At 40.6% G+C, this 16032-nt stretch overlaps 5 protein-coding genes across 5 annotated transcripts; 1 reads left to right on the forward strand and 4 right to left on the reverse strand.

The window, feature by feature from the left end:
* Window positions 1-990: 990 nt before the first annotated feature.
* Window positions 991-2982, reverse strand: EAF01_009962 (uncharacterized protein; the record flags this gene model as incomplete). Its single annotated transcript, XM_038918218.1, has 1 exon — window positions 991-2982. The coding sequence occupies one exon, from the start codon at window positions 2980-2982 to the stop codon at window positions 991-993; it is 1992 nt and encodes a 663-aa protein (XP_038766188.1).
* A 2038-nt stretch (window positions 2983-5020) lies between these two features.
* On the reverse strand, window positions 5021-7054 carry EAF01_009963 (uncharacterized protein; the record flags this gene model as incomplete). Its single annotated transcript, XM_038918219.1, has 9 exons — window positions 6666-7054; window positions 6471-6543; window positions 6336-6419; window positions 6155-6279; window positions 5966-6105; window positions 5787-5907; window positions 5614-5722; window positions 5302-5561; window positions 5021-5204 (listed from the first exon to the last, which is right to left on the reverse strand). Exons 1-9 carry the CDS (start codon window positions 6731-6733, stop codon window positions 5021-5023), a joined length of 1164 nt encoding a protein of 387 aa, XP_038766189.1. The 5' UTR covers window positions 6734-7054.
* A 1737-nt stretch (window positions 7055-8791) lies between these two features.
* On the reverse strand, window positions 8792-10051 carry EAF01_009964 (uncharacterized protein). Its single transcript, XM_038918220.1, has 3 exons — window positions 9890-10051; window positions 9146-9788; window positions 8792-9069 (listed from the first exon to the last, which is right to left on the reverse strand). The coding sequence occupies exons 1-3, from the start codon at window positions 9938-9940 to the stop codon at window positions 8987-8989; spliced, it is 777 nt and encodes a 258-aa protein (XP_038766190.1). The 5' UTR covers window positions 9941-10051; the 3' UTR covers window positions 8792-8986.
* Window positions 10052-10557: 506 nt separating this feature from the next.
* EAF01_009965 (uncharacterized protein) lies at window positions 10558-11762 on the reverse strand (the record flags this gene model as incomplete). The annotated part of the gene is made up of 2 exons (XM_038918221.1): window positions 10558-11076; window positions 11142-11762. 2 exons carry the CDS (start codon window positions 11760-11762, stop codon window positions 10558-10560), a joined length of 1140 nt encoding a protein of 379 aa, XP_038766191.1.
* Window positions 11763-14068: 2306 nt separating this feature from the next.
* Window positions 14069-15240, forward strand: EAF01_009966 (uncharacterized protein; the record flags this gene model as incomplete). The annotated part of the gene is made up of 2 exons (XM_038918222.1): window positions 14069-14813; window positions 14948-15240. 2 exons carry the CDS (start codon window positions 14069-14071, stop codon window positions 15238-15240), a joined length of 1038 nt encoding a protein of 345 aa, XP_038766192.1.
* Between the last annotated feature and the right edge of the window lie 792 nt (window positions 15241-16032).

Genomic DNA, 16032 nt, shown 5'->3' on the forward strand with positions numbered 1-16032 from the left:
ACCAATTACATAATGTATATATCACATCTTATCTTTCCCCTTCTTGGTTTTTTTATTTGGACAATCACATTGCAACAGCGTAGATCCAGGAGGATGGGTAATAAAAGCAGCTTCCCGTTTGTACCAGAAGGAGCTTCAGGATTTTCTAGATTGCATGAATATCAATCTGTATGGAAGAGGTGTAGGGACCTACGGCATATGGATTATTGAGAGCAAAATTCTCTGTTGAGCTTTCTTAGCTTTCTTCTATTTGTTCTTCTTTTTCTTCTTCTGCTTCTTCTTCTTCTTCTTCTATTTCTTCTCCTCCTCCTCCTCCCCCTCAGTGTTATATATAAAAAAGCCAATCATTATCATAATTCGGAAAGGCCATCTCAGAAAATGCTACAAAGCACTTCATCATCTATCCATCCAATTGCGTAAACAAACCCTTCCACACTTCCGCATTCTCATACAGACGCTGTAGATCTATCAACAAGAACATGCAGCCCCGAGAAAATTTGCAAAACCTTTACACTATTTGCCCCATCCCATCCCACCACTCATTCATTGCTGAGCTGTCGGATACCTACTCCTCCAAAGAAAATGTCAGGGGCTGAGAAAAAAAGAACCCCGCCATGTGGCTGGGCCGCAGAGCAAAACAAATTAGGTCATGCGAATTACCAATTCTTCGTTTCTCGGGAATTCCTTGAACAACAATATAGGTACAGTACTCCCGAGGCCATTTGAGAGAAGTTACATTAATCCGTCTGTGAAGAAATACTGTACTACCAAGAGTATGTACGTAGAGTAGTGGCACAACATTGATATTATCTCTAGCACCCAACTAATCATAGGTAGTACTAGGTATTGAGAGTCACTTCGAGTATTTTCTATCATTACAATCAAATCATCTTACAACTAGACGGGCGATAACCCTTCTCATCTTCGGTGAAACTCTCTAGTTGTGTATAGAGAACTTCACCTGTTAAAATCTTACTTCTCCTGTACTTCTCAGTAACGTCTATCTTGATCTCGGGGTGGTCCTCTGTAGCTGTCATAAGATCCTCTATCATAACCTCGATCGTAGCCTCGGTCACCTCCCCTACCTCCATATCCATACCCGCGACCACCACCCCCACCTCTACCTTGGTAACGTCCTGGACGCTGATTTCTCGGTCCCCGATGACCAGATGGAGGTCTGATGCCAGAGAAAATTTCTTTTCCACGATCAACAAATCTGTCATGATCCTCAAATGTATATCTGTTGATATCTTGTCCAGTATGACGTAGAGTATCCTTAGTGGTAATGGCCGCCATTGCATCTAGTCGTCTATTGACCAATTCTTCTGATGCTGGCTGCCAGTACAGCGTCGGTTGTGTTGTAGTAGATTTAAATAGCTCCGACAAGTTTCGCGTAGGTGCAGCTCTTGAACCACCGAAGCTCCTAGGTCCAGATGGTGCTCCTTCGATACCCCTTGATGGGCCTGTCGGCGCAGAAAATGGAATTGATTGCTTTCTGGCAGACGTCACTTGAAGATCCCCCGTAGCTTCCTGCAAGATAGCAGTGACTTGACGATCACCATCATTTTCTATCTCCTCATAGACGACCTCCCACTTTTTTGTATTCCGCCCAGGGCCGGATGCTTGTTCTTGATCGATCCATTCTTTTACTTTTTCGTCTGGTATGAAATCCACCCACAATGCTTTGCGATTTGGCTCATCAGGCCAGACACGATCGTGCATTATGCTGCGAACTCTGGCTGCGGCAGAGAGCGTTTTGAATTGAACGAGCGCATGAGTGCGGACGCGGTCGATGTGAAAATGTAAAATCGCATCTGGATCTGGATCACTGCCAGGTGGAGTAGCCAAAGTTGCGAGATAATCATGAAGTCGCGGTTCTTGAAGTGGTCGAACGAAGTTGCGGATATATAGAGCTGAAGTTGCAGGATGAATGGCGGGAGTAATTGGATTGTATGATCCTTCATCCTCTATAGGCTCTTGCGAATAATGTCGCATTTCTGTATCATCATTCGATTTGTGTGGAGAGGAGAATAGATTTTTGAATCTCGAATCGCGTGGCCGTGAAACTTCTGGTGAAGCTGTCACAAGTTCACCATGAGGCTGAGGTTCCTCAACATCGATGTCCATTTTATTAGCTTCTTCCTCGTTTGTATTTGGAACTGCCTGCTCGACCATCACTTCTTCTTTGGAATCATCAACAATTGTAGGTCCATCTTCACTCATTGTCACCTCCTTCGATTCAACATTGACTTCGCCCGGGTCAACCGCATTGTGTTTCTCCACCCATTCCGCATCCTCATTGGAAGTCGCGAGTTCTTCGATACTGTCGCTGGGTCGAGCTCGTTTTCGAGAAATATCAGTGGCCGTAGGCGCTGGACTTTGTGATCTGCGTTTTCTCTTTTGTCGATCTTCAATTGCTTCTCGTGGTTCCACAGAAAGCTCAGCAGAGCGATTACCCTCAAATTGTTCGGGTGGCTGAGATGTAGCTTGCGAAGGAGGCAGAGAGAATTCTGTCGTATCTACCGGCTGTGCGGGTTGAGTTTCCTCTTCCTCCTTTGTTTCGTTTGAGGGAAGCTGCTTATCATCTGGAGCCGAAGTCGACGTAGTCGCCGCTTCTTTCAAATCGACAGGCTCAATAGTCGGATCTGTTTGCTGCTCTGCGACAATTTCAGGGGGTGACGTTTGCAATTCACTGTTTTCGGGAATTGTGTTTTCTTGCGATTCTTCTGTGTTGTCAGGTCTGGGCTCTGTGCCAGTCTCGAAAGATGTTTGTGTGGGTGAAATTGTGTCCGGAGATGTCGTAGACTCTGGGTTTATCTTGCTCGCATCATCCTGAATTGTCATGTCACTTTCCGACTCATTTTCGTTCTCTGCAGATACAAGTCGAGCGACAAGAGCAGGTTTGAGACCGGTTTGTGGAAGGCCTCGTTTCTTCAACTCCGCCTTCAGGTCAACGACCTTCAATTTATTCCAATCGGTCATTGTAGATGGTGTAAAAGTCAACTCAATAAATGCGCATTGTTGGAAAAGTCATTTAAAAATTGGTTGATATTAGAATCAAACAGTAAATTGGGTTTAATGTAATTGTGATCGTGATGGGATACTTTTCTTTCTTCAATCGGTCGTAGAATTAGAAATTGCATCCTGCAAACGATTTATCAAAGCCTTGCCCAGGATCCAATTCAACGCGTCAGGATCACGTCTGATCCTTGCAAAATGTTACGGAACCATCCGAACTATGCCACATGGATGAGGTCCATTACATAAGATGGACAGATAGTTTTGCCTTAATATCAAGGCTTTAAATATTGGTCACTTCTCGTCTCGTCTTTCGTCTTGGGTATAAAATTGAAGTGGAAGATATCTCATCAAAATAGTCATCAAGTACTATAGAGCTTGCGTAAATCTCACGATATATATGAATCTAAAGTTCTCCAGCCCTGGATTGGTCTATTAACCGATATCCCTGCATCGTGCACGACCCTGTATCTTGCACGCTTTAATTTATTAAATTAAAAATTGATTATAAATTCAAAAGTCTTTATAATAATATCAAAATTTATAAAAAAAACAAATTGAAGATTAATGAAATATAATAATCAGTTTTTAATGAATTTGAAATATTAAATAAAATATTAATTGATTTAAAAAATAATATTTTAAGATATTAATAATTTAATAAAAATTTATATTAGAATGAATCTATATTATTAAAAATAAGTTTTTCGAATTGATTTATATTATTATTATTGAAAAAAAGTTTGAAATTTTGAAAAATATGAAAAATTAAGTTTTAAATACAATTTCAAAAATATATATAATATTCAAAAAAATAAAAAGAATTTAAAAATCCTTTTTAAAGAATTTTAAAATATTTCTTTATAGATTTTAAGAATCTGAAATTATTATTTGAATTTTAATTAGAAAATTAAACTTTTATATATTAAAAATCTATAATATAATAATAATAAAATTATATAAAAATAATAAATAATTAAAAATTATAACTTATTATATTATAAATTTATATATAAAATGAAAAAATAATAAACGAAATAACATATTCTAATTTCCTAATGAATAAATCTATTAGTTTTTTTTAAAAAAAAAATATTATAAATTCATTTTTAAAAGAATTTATTTTTTAAAAAACAGTCCTTAAATTTTATAAGATTTCTAATAATTTTACAGATTAAATATAATTATAATTCAATATTATAATAAATTCTGTTTTTTATTAATATTCAAATTAGTTATATTTTTAATAAATTTAAAAAAAAATCTTTTTTAGAAATATCTTATTATTAATTATATAATCCTAATATTTAATTTCTGTAGCACGCTACCCGGTAACGTCGCTTACCTAAGCAAGTGTGTATATAATAGCGTAGTCTTGATAAGAAGAATAGAACAGCTTTACTACAATCATTAAGATGCCCGCTACATTTTCTATGATTTTTTTAATAATTGATTATATATATATATTTAATAAAATATAGTTTTTTTTTAGTTTTCTAATTAAAATTAATCTATTAATAATATTATATAATTAAAAAAATTAAAAATTATTATAAAATACTTGATTTATAATTAATTTTTATTTTAAAAAAGATTATTTATAAAAACTTAAATAATATATTGATATAATATCAAATTTACAATATAAAAACTTAATTTTTTCAATTCTTTATATTAAAATATATTCAAATTTATAAAAAAAAAAATATCAATTTTTATTATTCCTATTAATAAATAAATTAATATATAATATTTTTAAAATAATAATTTTAATATTGAAATTATATTACATATAATAATTATTTTTATATTTTAATTATTTTATAAAAAATAAATAGTAATATAATATATTATTTATAATTATTAATAGAACTCAATAATTGATTGATTATATATTGAATTTAGAATATCTTTTTTAAAAGAAATAAAAGTGTGCACAATATAGGGGCGTGCACGATGTAGGGATATCGGTTACATTTTCATTTCATTGTTAATTACACAGTTATACTGCATGGCCTATGTCTTGTCGACTCTCTATTCTCGAAAGACACCTCCCTTGTTCTTGTTCGCTCGAACTGCCTCTCGACCCATTTACAGTAACAGCTGTCGTATTCTTAATACGTTCTTCTCTGAAGTTTTTGGGCTCAGTTTTTACACTCACTTCCCTACTTTCCCATATTTCCAGCCTATCGTCAACAGTTAGTTCATTTTCCAAGATGTAGACGACCGAATTCGAAAGATCCAAACATCTCGACTGAGTCGTTTAGGGCACAAGGAACTTACCCTATTGCTGAACCATCTTGGGTACTTCTGTGTATTATTACATCTCTACTTTCACTTCTATACATCGAGTTGTCTCTCTTATTGCCGAATCTTGAACTGGTCGCATTGGTGAAGTATCTCTTCGGAGCCGCTCTGCTCTTGGACTTGGTGCCGTCGCTAGTTCCAGACCATGATCTCCAACCAAATAGTTTTCTTGCTAACGGCCAACACATCGGAATGTTGGTCACGAACATCACAGTTGATGCTTCTCTTATATACCACTTCATCAATTAATATTAGTGTTTTGAAGACAAAGCAGTGAATTGAACTCACGTAGGTCCACATCACACCAAAAGGATGTACGAAGGAATAATATTTATTAGCTGAAGCAGATATGATGGCAAATATGCCAAGGGAGAAGACGCTGATGAGAAGCCCTTTTCTAAATACACTGTTAGTAAGTCGCACAAACGAATGACAGAGACCAAATGAAGATAGGAACGAACTTCATAGTAGGGAGCTGTGCCTTGATAACCATCGGCATTGGTACAAACAACATCATGAGATCGGAACTGATATTGAACGTTGCGTTTACTATCAAGTGATTGAGAGCTGTTGAGCATTGTGCTGTAACCTTCATATTAGTCTACCAGCTCGAAAAAAAAAGATATTGCTTTGGACAAACCATTCGGAGTAGGGACTGCCCAATAGTTTGAGAATGGTCTACACCACACCCCGAAATAAAGAACTTCCATGACCACCAAGCCTGTACCCACGTATATGGCCACTAGTTTTACAATAAAATTGTGGGGTTTAATACCCTGCCTATATCTTACATTAATATAGCTAACAGGCGCTGGGGAAGGGGACATACATCATCTGCATATACATCAACAACAAACAAGCTTTGCCACCCCAAATCGTCATGATCATTGACTGTTCCACTACAAGCACGAGTTTGCTGCCTTTCACACGAGATGCAATTGATTCAGGAGTGAGCTATTGAGCTTCTGTCAGTTCTCCAGTTCGAAAGACTTTGGATTAAGAACACGAACTTGTGGAATATCAGCTGGTAAAATGAGGTTTGTATCTAAAGTGAATACAATGTTTATAGATACCATGAGAGTAGTGTAGAAGAGCTATGATAAGTGTTAGATTCAGAAAACGGATTTGAAATAGGCATCACTTACAAACACAACGAGCATGACAAAGTCTTGTAGTTGGTAATTCTTTACCGACCCAAGTTGTAGCCATCTCGAAATACTGAGAAGAAGACTCGTTAGTTCTATTCTCAACCTTTTCAGTTCTCACTGTGGTCGAGAGGACAGTGTCAACCTCAAATCACGGTTGACAAAATGATGTTGTCATTGTGTGATAATACATACTATCTGAGGATTAAAATCAACACCACAAGCGGGAACCAAGTCGCCGATTCCACCAATAGTGAGTGCATTTCGTATTTCTCAGTCGTTTTTTATTCACGGTTCCCCTATGCAATGTTCTGCAAGAGAATCCTCGTGCATGTACCGACAATTCTTATATCATGATAGGCTCGACCTAAGGAAGTATTAAGCGCACCCAAAGTTTTTAACCAACGGGATGGCGTTCGGGATAAAAGTTTGAGAGAGATGGCACATAAAATGCAAGATGAGAAAATGGGTAAAATAGCCAACTTTCCGTGGGAAGTTTATTCTTGTATACCAAAAATTAACATTTTCGGGAGCACGTTTCTGAGATGAAATGGAAGATCACGAGCCAGAGATAAGAGCGCGCTAGAAGCGATTTTGTTACTTCTAGCTTGTACGTCAAAAGACTCGATATGGCTTTTAACGCCGAAAAAGGTTATTTTACATGGTAAAGGCTTCATGCCACGATGCTGTAGGGAGTATGAAATCGCGTCTCTTCCTATCAATGTCCGGGAACATGGCCGTTGTGGGTTTAGGCGTCTTTGGCTTGAATGATGTGGTTTCAAATCTCGAGTTTCATTTGTGTTCGGAAGGTAAAATTCGTATATATTCATTCCACCCCCCGTCGTTCCCGTAGATAGAGATGTCTGAAGCTGAACCTCATCTCCCACTCTTCTCTTTTCATCACCTTCTATACTTTATTCCATTCATACTTTCAGCAAGGCCTCACTGGACTCCACTCTCCCCCCCCCCCCAGATCGACATTCTTCGCCCAAGATCACCACTCATGATTCCGCTTCCCCATCACACAATACTCCCTATCGAATAATCCCATCAATCAGCACCGCCCGCGCGCTCACAAGTAGAAACAATACAGATCTAGAAAATAAAACGCAGTTTGAATCAGCTCATGTAACCTGTCCTCTTCAGGGGTCTTGCTAGTACACAATGCGCATTCCTAACGCTTTCTTGCTAAGCGAGTTGTGTTAGGGAGACTGGGCAAATTGGCCGGTCTGGGGCCAAGCCTCCCGGTTGGTGGCTTACTCCGTACTGTGCTAACAGAAGTGGACATGCGGGTATGATGTAGGAGGAGGAGAGATAGAAGATATTTTTTGCGCCCTGTAATGACATGTTCATCAGAACAATGAGAAGAAGTACACTGTAAATTCTCTCCAGATTTATTGGTCTTGCATAGATAAATGACGATAACAAAGCTGTGATCACTATTGATCAATAACATTGTTTACCAACAACCAACAAACAGACTCGACTCGACGCGACTCACAATGCGAACTATACTAACAAATCATTATCGAATTCTCCAAATAGAAAAAAGAAACCAACAAGGGTCAATAAGTTAGCACTTTCCAGAACTTCAAAATTAGATAGTGCAAAGTTTATACATTTTTAAAATTGCTGATTCACAGTTCCAGGGCCATGGGCACTAAATGCTGATTGGTGAGACTCAGGAGCACAAGAGTACTTTGTAAATCATCACACTAAATAGCATAACTACCCGGTACACCGTCCTATGAAACCTAAGATGATGTAAAGCGAGAGCAAAAATACACCTAGATGTACTTATACTCATACCTGCACCTACAACTCAACTCTCCAAATCCCAAGAGAATCAAGACATCTCATCATATCATGTCGCCAAACGTAATTTAATCATATGGATGCTATTAAACTTTTCATTTGGGCACTGGATACATGACGATGATCTTGAGTCTTCGGAGGGGATGATGTACAAAATTCTAAATAACCTTCTCGTAATGGACGGAGCGTGCTACTATAGGAAGGTGATAATCCGTAGGGAGACATCGTTTGACAGTAAATAAGTTGGGGAAGATCGACGTCAACAAATTAGGTATATGGAGAAGTTTGGGTCGCTCGGAGGCTTCGGAGGTAGGTGTGGAATTCGGACAGTCTTTCGTTCTCCAGTATCGTACAGATTACACAGATACTTCTCCAACGGTTTTTGGGTAGTGTTGGGCTAGTTTTCACTTGCAGTATCGAATGTGTAATTCACAAAGCCCGGCTCCGATCAATTTACGATATCAATGGGTTGAATAGAAAGCACAGCATCATCGACAGTGAGAGCTCCTCCAAGCATTATACACAGCGCGCTGATTTCGCACTGAACCTATTTGTCGTCATAGATCTATTGAAATGATGTGCGGGTAGGCTTGATCATTCTTAACTTCTACTCGCGTCTAAAGCCCAATGCTTTCCCTCGCCTGATCCTGTAATTCGTACATATTTACATCCATTTTCGTCCATGATCGTTTCCCATCCCTTTATAATGCGCCTAGTTCCTTCAATTTGGAGATCATTCCATCCACGTCGTCGACTTTACCGCCGCCTTGTCTTAGCGGTGGTTCTGTATCCATGTTGTTAGCAAATATACCCACCCCGCGCTTGAATCATCAAATGCCTGCACAAAATGATTGACATACCAATAACCTTCAAAGTCTTTAATCTCTTGGTACCATCCACGCCCCAGTCACCTAGTGTAGATTTCTCCAGCTTCTTCTTCTTCGCCTTCATGATACTTTGCAAGCTCGCATATCTCGGTTCATTCAATCTCAGATCTGTTGTGATAACCATGGGTAATTTGCCCCTCACCACATCTGTTCCGCCATCCACCTCCTTTGTAACCTCAACTATATCTCCATCCTTGAACTCCACCTTACTCGCCTGCGTCGCTTGACTCCATCCCAATAACCCCGCCAACATTTGTCCTGTCTGCCCCGCATCATCATCAATACTTTGTTTCCCCAAAAATACCAAATTGCTCTTCTCCTTCTCCACAACCTTTTGTAACAGTTTCGCTACTCCCAATGGTTCCAATTCTTCTCCATCTTTCATCTCAACCAGTAAACTGCGATCGGCACCCATAGCCATAGCCGTGCGTAGGATATCTTGCGATTTCGTCGGCCCAGCGGAAAATGCGAGGATTTCTTCGACGCCGCCAGGTGCGGATTTCTTCTCGCGAATTCGAACAGATTCTTCAATTGAGAGTTCGTCGAAAGGGTTCATGCTGTGTTTGACGCCATTGGTCTCAATAGCTGTCTGGGCTTTGTTGACGCGGGGTTTGACCTGTTGTGTTTGGATTAGTTGAAGCCATTTTTTTATTTGCGCAGAGGAAATCAAGGGATTGAGTTCGTTGTTGAAAATTGGGAGAGAATGGGGATACGGACCGCATAGTCAATAACCCTCTTTACGGGCACAAGGATTCTTAGGGCAGACATAATTATGGTAGGGGTATCGAAGAATTCGTTGTTGTCGTGGAAGAATCACAGTTTGAAGCTTTTGATGATGAAGGCTGACCAGTTTCGCTCGGCCTAAGCTCCCCCACACCAACCCGCTTCCTCGGTAGACTAGTATCACGTGCATATCAGGTCCCGAAATCTTTATGATCGTGATGTTTTCTCTCAGCTCTTCATTTATCGCAAATTTATTCCACTCAGGAGGTCTACAGGTACAATATTCTATGGATCTAGTCTCAATTTAAACTTATGGACAGTAAAAGGGAGGAATCGTACTGCATTCTTTTCGCCCATCAGCTCTATTGCATTATCGAAAGCATCAGTACTCTACGAATATCTAATATGGGAAAGAAATATTCAATACAAGTTATTACACAGTTGAGTATACGTTCAATCGTATCGCCTGGTCTGAGAGGCAACTTTAGTTCTCACCAAGGTCATGCAATGCAGTCCTTTTGAAGGACTACGTTGTGGTCTTGATCTGCAAGACATATAAACAAACAGAGATGTGACCATTCTAGGATATTCAATGATAAACTAACTATATACGACTGACACAACCTCTTCAGGAATCCATAACATCATCACAAATATTAACATTAACATCCCTCCTCAATTTCCGGTATAATTAAGACAAGCATTCTTAATCCTGCCTTAGGCGTTACATGATGTGTAAGTAGGGTGCCATTTTGCTCATATCCCAGTACCTCCACGCTGCCCTCCCCATGTTTAAGCCACCTCGCATTACTCAATCCATTCTCGGGTTCCCTTGCGAACGCCAACCAAAGATCCTGCATCCCCTCACTGGTATCCTTCTGGAACCGGGTTCCGTCTCCACCAACATCGGCATATGTTCCAAAGATCATGGGCAATTCAGTGGAATGATATGCTCCCATAAAAGGGAGTGGCGGGAGATTACTAAAGTTGCCGGAATATTCAAAGCCGTAGGTTGTTACGTTGAGAGATTGTCGGAATTGCGCTTCGGCTACGATGCCGCAACGAACTTGTAACGTAGCCGCTAATTCCTTTTCGGGGGGTTGGTCCCTCGATGTTAGGAGGGCCGGAGGAGAGTGTAGCAGTGGAAGCTCCATCAATCTGTGATTTGACAAGTTAGTGGGCTTGACTCTTGGGGGATTCCTTGCTAGTGAGAAAGCAAGAAAGACGAGAATGAAAAAGAGCTTACTAAGTTATGTCCCAATATTTTGGGTAACTTTGCGTAATTTCCAGAGAGATATGCAGCAGTACAGTTCGCAAATGTGTTGTTGTTATCATTATATGACTGGAAACCCAGCTCAGGCGTCTTGCCAGCATCAGTCCAATATTGAATAAACGCCTCGATATCAGCTTGTGGATAAGTGCTCATACACTCAGTTTTACTTGCAGTATTACCAGTGCATCCAAGCTCATTTGCTAGAAATGTAAAGTTCGAGTGAGTGGTATCAGTATAAACGGTATGGACACCCTGGCCCTCGACAGCGCCGAAATCTTGGATAAATCCAGTGACAATTGGATTATCTGGCCAACCGATGCTGAGAGCTCCAGTCAGAGTAGCACCAGCTGATTGACCCCAAAGTACCATGCGCGAAGCATTACCACCGAAAGCGGCAATATTGTCTCGAATCCATTCAAGAGCAGCTCTAGCATCAAAGATGTAAAGCCCAGCATTCTCGGTTGGCGTGTTTGGTTGACTGAAAAAGTTCAGTCTGTATTGCAACGAGACGACAATATGAGATTGGGTACGTTGGACCCATCGCTGTGGATTCTGATAAAGTACAGATGAACCACCTGTTCTGACCACCTCCATGAATCCAAACGATCACGGGGACTTTGTCCTCGGTCGGATACAATGGTGCCCAAACACTGACGCTTAAACAATCATCCCCATTGACACCTTGGATGAAATATTCACGTCTCACGTCAGTGTAGAGACAGATGCAGGGGTTGCTTCGTATTGTGAGCAATTGGGGCCGAATGCATCGGCGTGGATGATTTGTTGCGCTGCGGACGCGGGAATTGGTTGTGCTTTTCGGAAACGGTTTTTACCTAACGTTAGTTGTGCGTATGGAATACCCAGAACGTGTCGAGTTAAGGGGACACTTTCGTTGATGGCACCGTGAACTTATGGGAATATTAGTCAAATTTCTGCCCGGCTATCTTATTGATTCATGTAGATTGTTTGACTGCTTACCAATCCCACTAAATGTTTGAATTACAAGCGAAGCTTTAATTCTGAAAGTCTCCGAGTCGTTCGTGCTTCTTGGTTCCAAGACTATTGGTCCTGCATTCGCAAGCAATGAACCAGAACCAATAGCCAAGACAGAAGCGACTGCTTAAACCAATCCAACCATCTTGTCGGTGTTGTGAATGAAAGATCAAGTAAAGCGAGACTCGCCACCTAAAAAGGAGCTGCGTCTGATGTATACAAAATTGGATGATCTGAGAAATGCAGACGCAAATGTAAATGCAAATGGACGATCAGATAGGAAACTAGGGGTAAATCTGGAGATCTTGTATACACATTGTGAAATGAAAGATAACCAGAGCTAAGCGCCCTTTGAAGTTGAATGCTCGGCAAGGTTGCAGTACTACAATAGTGAAGTCATGCCCACCACTCTCGTCTTACCACTAGCTGCATTGATATTTCATTTTTATCTCAATACAGGTACAGAGGCACTCCTTGTTCGTGGTACGGGGCTACTAGTAATCACGGCTTACGCGGATACCACAATGAAGTGTATTTCTACATCCGGGATATGAACGTGAAGTATATATGCAAAGTATATGCATGAACCTCACCGATATAAAATACGGAGTTACAATACTTACTTAGCTCCCTTCCATAGTGTTACTTTCCGCGATGCATTGAAATGCCTTATTCTCTAGTCTGTGAGTCGCAAAATCCAGTTCTTTGTCCTGATTTCGTTCCCGTGTCTTTTCACTGTTATATTGATGGATGAGCGGATGCTCGGTGTTGATACTTGAAAAGTGCATCTCGCCCCGAATATACATTCGCTGGCATGATTCAGTAGCCATAGCACATGAGGGAGAGGCTCAAAAGTCCATGACTATCAGTAGGAAGCACTGGAAACTCTGATGTCATCCCACCTTTGGTCCTAATAGGAAATCTTTATAGCAACCATACATCCTCCTCCCCCGCCCTTATGCAGTACCAAAGTGTTTACTTCATGCCACAGTAGTGCAGATTTTGCGAAAGACTCGTGGTTGGTTCTCCGCAATCCGTTTCCGCAAAACCCTACACCCCCGCAGAAGTCGAAATGGATTCGATGATTAGCTTATGTCAGTGTTATGTCAGTGCTAGTGGAAGGGTCGGGGCAAAAGGGAAGAGTTGAGAGCCCCCACTCGCGTAGACACATTCCAAATCGTGGCTTAAATCCCATTATACCCGATACACTGGTCCACTGGCTAGGGACCGACACAAGAAGAAACAATGGGGAAAGCTCGCTAAGGTGGCAATGTGTCAGTTTAGAAAGAAGGGCCGAAAGGTAATACATTGTTTGTATACTTGTGTGCTTTTTAGCTACGGGGGTATGCAGCCGTGAGAACCGCAATGCTTATTCCTTAAGTCCCCGCACGATTAAGTTCGGTTATGGGGATGAGCTTTACTCCGTATTGTAGTTGAAAATACGTGACCTCTGAAAACCTAGCAAACTTAGTCTATTGTGGATTGGCAATTGATTCTTTAACATTCGCATAGCTGAGAACCCTCGGCTGACATAAAAAGCCCTCCCGATGGCTCTCAAAGCCTCGTCTCGAGCTCGTGTCATTGAGAAAACTTATATTCTCCGCAATGACTCAACGAGGAGGTAAAGTAGACTTTGGGAGTATGCCCCGGCTCCACCTCCACCCCTTTTCCATTGTTTCTAAGGGGTCTATGTGATTCGCGCGAAGTCGACACGCGGCAGACTAATGACTCCCTCTTGCTCCTACAATTTTATTGCCCTTTCTTTGAAGCTAGCTTGGTGATACTCAAAAGTCAATATCTGCTTTAAGGAAGTAGCTTTTCTATGCTTATTGTAGTCAGGGCGCATCTTTCCACTCTCTCTCCTACGAGAATCATCTGTGCTAGACGATATCCACGAACTCTCAACTATGGTATCGCTTGCTCTCAGTGCTGTCTTCTTCCTGTCTTTTATTTCCTCTCTTGTCGCTTGTCAGACCTCCATCAATACCACCGCCGTCCCACTTCCTGTTCCAGAAGGACCATATGCTTCTACAATCACAGTATCAGAGCTTACCGATACGTCACGGGCCAACCCATTCAATGGATCTTCTCCATATCGTCAAATTTTAGTCGGCTATTATGAGCCATATCTCAGGGAAGATTGCGATAACATTGGCGAAATCAACTACATGCCAGCTGCCGTGGCAAATTGGTTCAATGAGAACGATCTCCCAAGCTCTGATTTGACAATATTCTCTCAAATCAAATTTTCTGATATCTGCCTTGAAGCACCAACTATCAAGCCTGATACACCTCTTCTCATCTGGACTGGTGGTTTCTATACCAGCCGTCTCCAGTACGGTGCGATTGCACAAGCAATTGCCAGCCGGGGCTACAGCGTTGTGACAATAATTCATCCATATGATGCAGAAATTGTAGAGTCTCCAGATGAAACCATCATTTACAGCGCGTACGCCAGTGGAGCACCAACTGGCGCGACTAGCGTGTATCTCCAAAGTATCCGTGTCAAAGATATTGAGTTCGTCGCGAGTGTATTCTCGGAAACTTCTGAGGTTGTTGGCCTGTACGGACATTCCTTGGGAGCCTCATCTCAGACTGCTGTATTGCAAGCAGATACAACGGGCAAATACGTAGCAGGTTGCAACTTGGATGGTAAATAGCAACTTCCTGTTGGGCCAACTGGACTTGGCAACTCATCCGAAATCAAAGAAGCTTACATTTTCTTTGCACATGATAATCAAACTATTGCTAGTGACCCATCATGGACTGCATTTGAAATGCGACAGATCTTTTGACTCTGAAGGATCCAAGGGTATCTCTTGAACTCTTCAAGACAATTCAAAACTCATTCACTGATCTACCGTTGGTTATCGATGTGGCTGGCGTTCGATCAGTCAATGAATCTTACTTCGAGACACTCATTGATACGATATATGGACCTCGGGAGATTCATGATATTACCTCTTCTGTTCGTGAGTGCTTCGATTGGACTCTTAAAGGTGTCGAGACGCACCCACTTTTGGATGCGTCGAATAGCTCTTTTTCGAATGTTCTTTTCGTTCGAAAGGCTGGTTATTAGGTCTAAATGAATGTGTTGAGTTAGATATGCATCAATTGTTCTCACAAACAATGGATGGAAACAACCACTTCTAGTAGTTGGGAAGAGATATTGGTACTACAGCTCCACCAGTGGGTGTACGGACTGACGGGACATTGCTAAAGTTGACTTGTAAATATCTCTCAATATATCAAATCCTATATCTTAAAAACATAGCCTAGCTATAGATAGACTGAATCGATTAAGAATTTGCTACTACTATATCTTAAAAATCAGTACAATTGTTTATTAGAAATGAAATAATTAAATGTGAATTTTGATATCAAACAATTGAAGAATGAATTTGTTAAAAATTTCGAAAGTTCGGAAGTGCCCCATCAATCCATGCACCCACTGGTGCTCTAGGAAATTAGAAAAAGCGGTAAAGGGCTCGAGAAAGCTGTTGATGCATTATGTGAAAACTAAGTATACCAAAATCTTCGATATCATTAATTCATGAGATACTAAGGTTCAAATCTGATAGTTCTTTATGGCTCTCATCTAATCAACCCAATCGTTCATGTAGTCACTCCCTTTTCTTCGACTTACACACCCATTATCGCTGACTATACCGTTTGGCTAAGCTCATTAAAAATTACCTGATTACCTGAGGATACCCTCTTCTATTATAATTCTTCATCATCAAAGCGTAAACTCTCCATCGATCATAGTCAAACGTTCAACTTCCAGGTCTGAACATTTTTTCCAGCCAAGCTCTTGGAACATACAATCATCATCCCCAGTGCCCAATCCATCTATTAATTCATTACTTCG

The sequence above is a fragment of the Botrytis porri genome (genome assembly GCF_014898465.1).
Source record: "Botrytis porri strain MUCL 3234 chromosome Unknown BPOR_015, whole genome shotgun sequence".
In the NCBI taxonomy this organism is placed as follows: Eukaryota; Fungi; Ascomycota; class Leotiomycetes; order Helotiales; family Sclerotiniaceae; genus Botrytis; species Botrytis porri.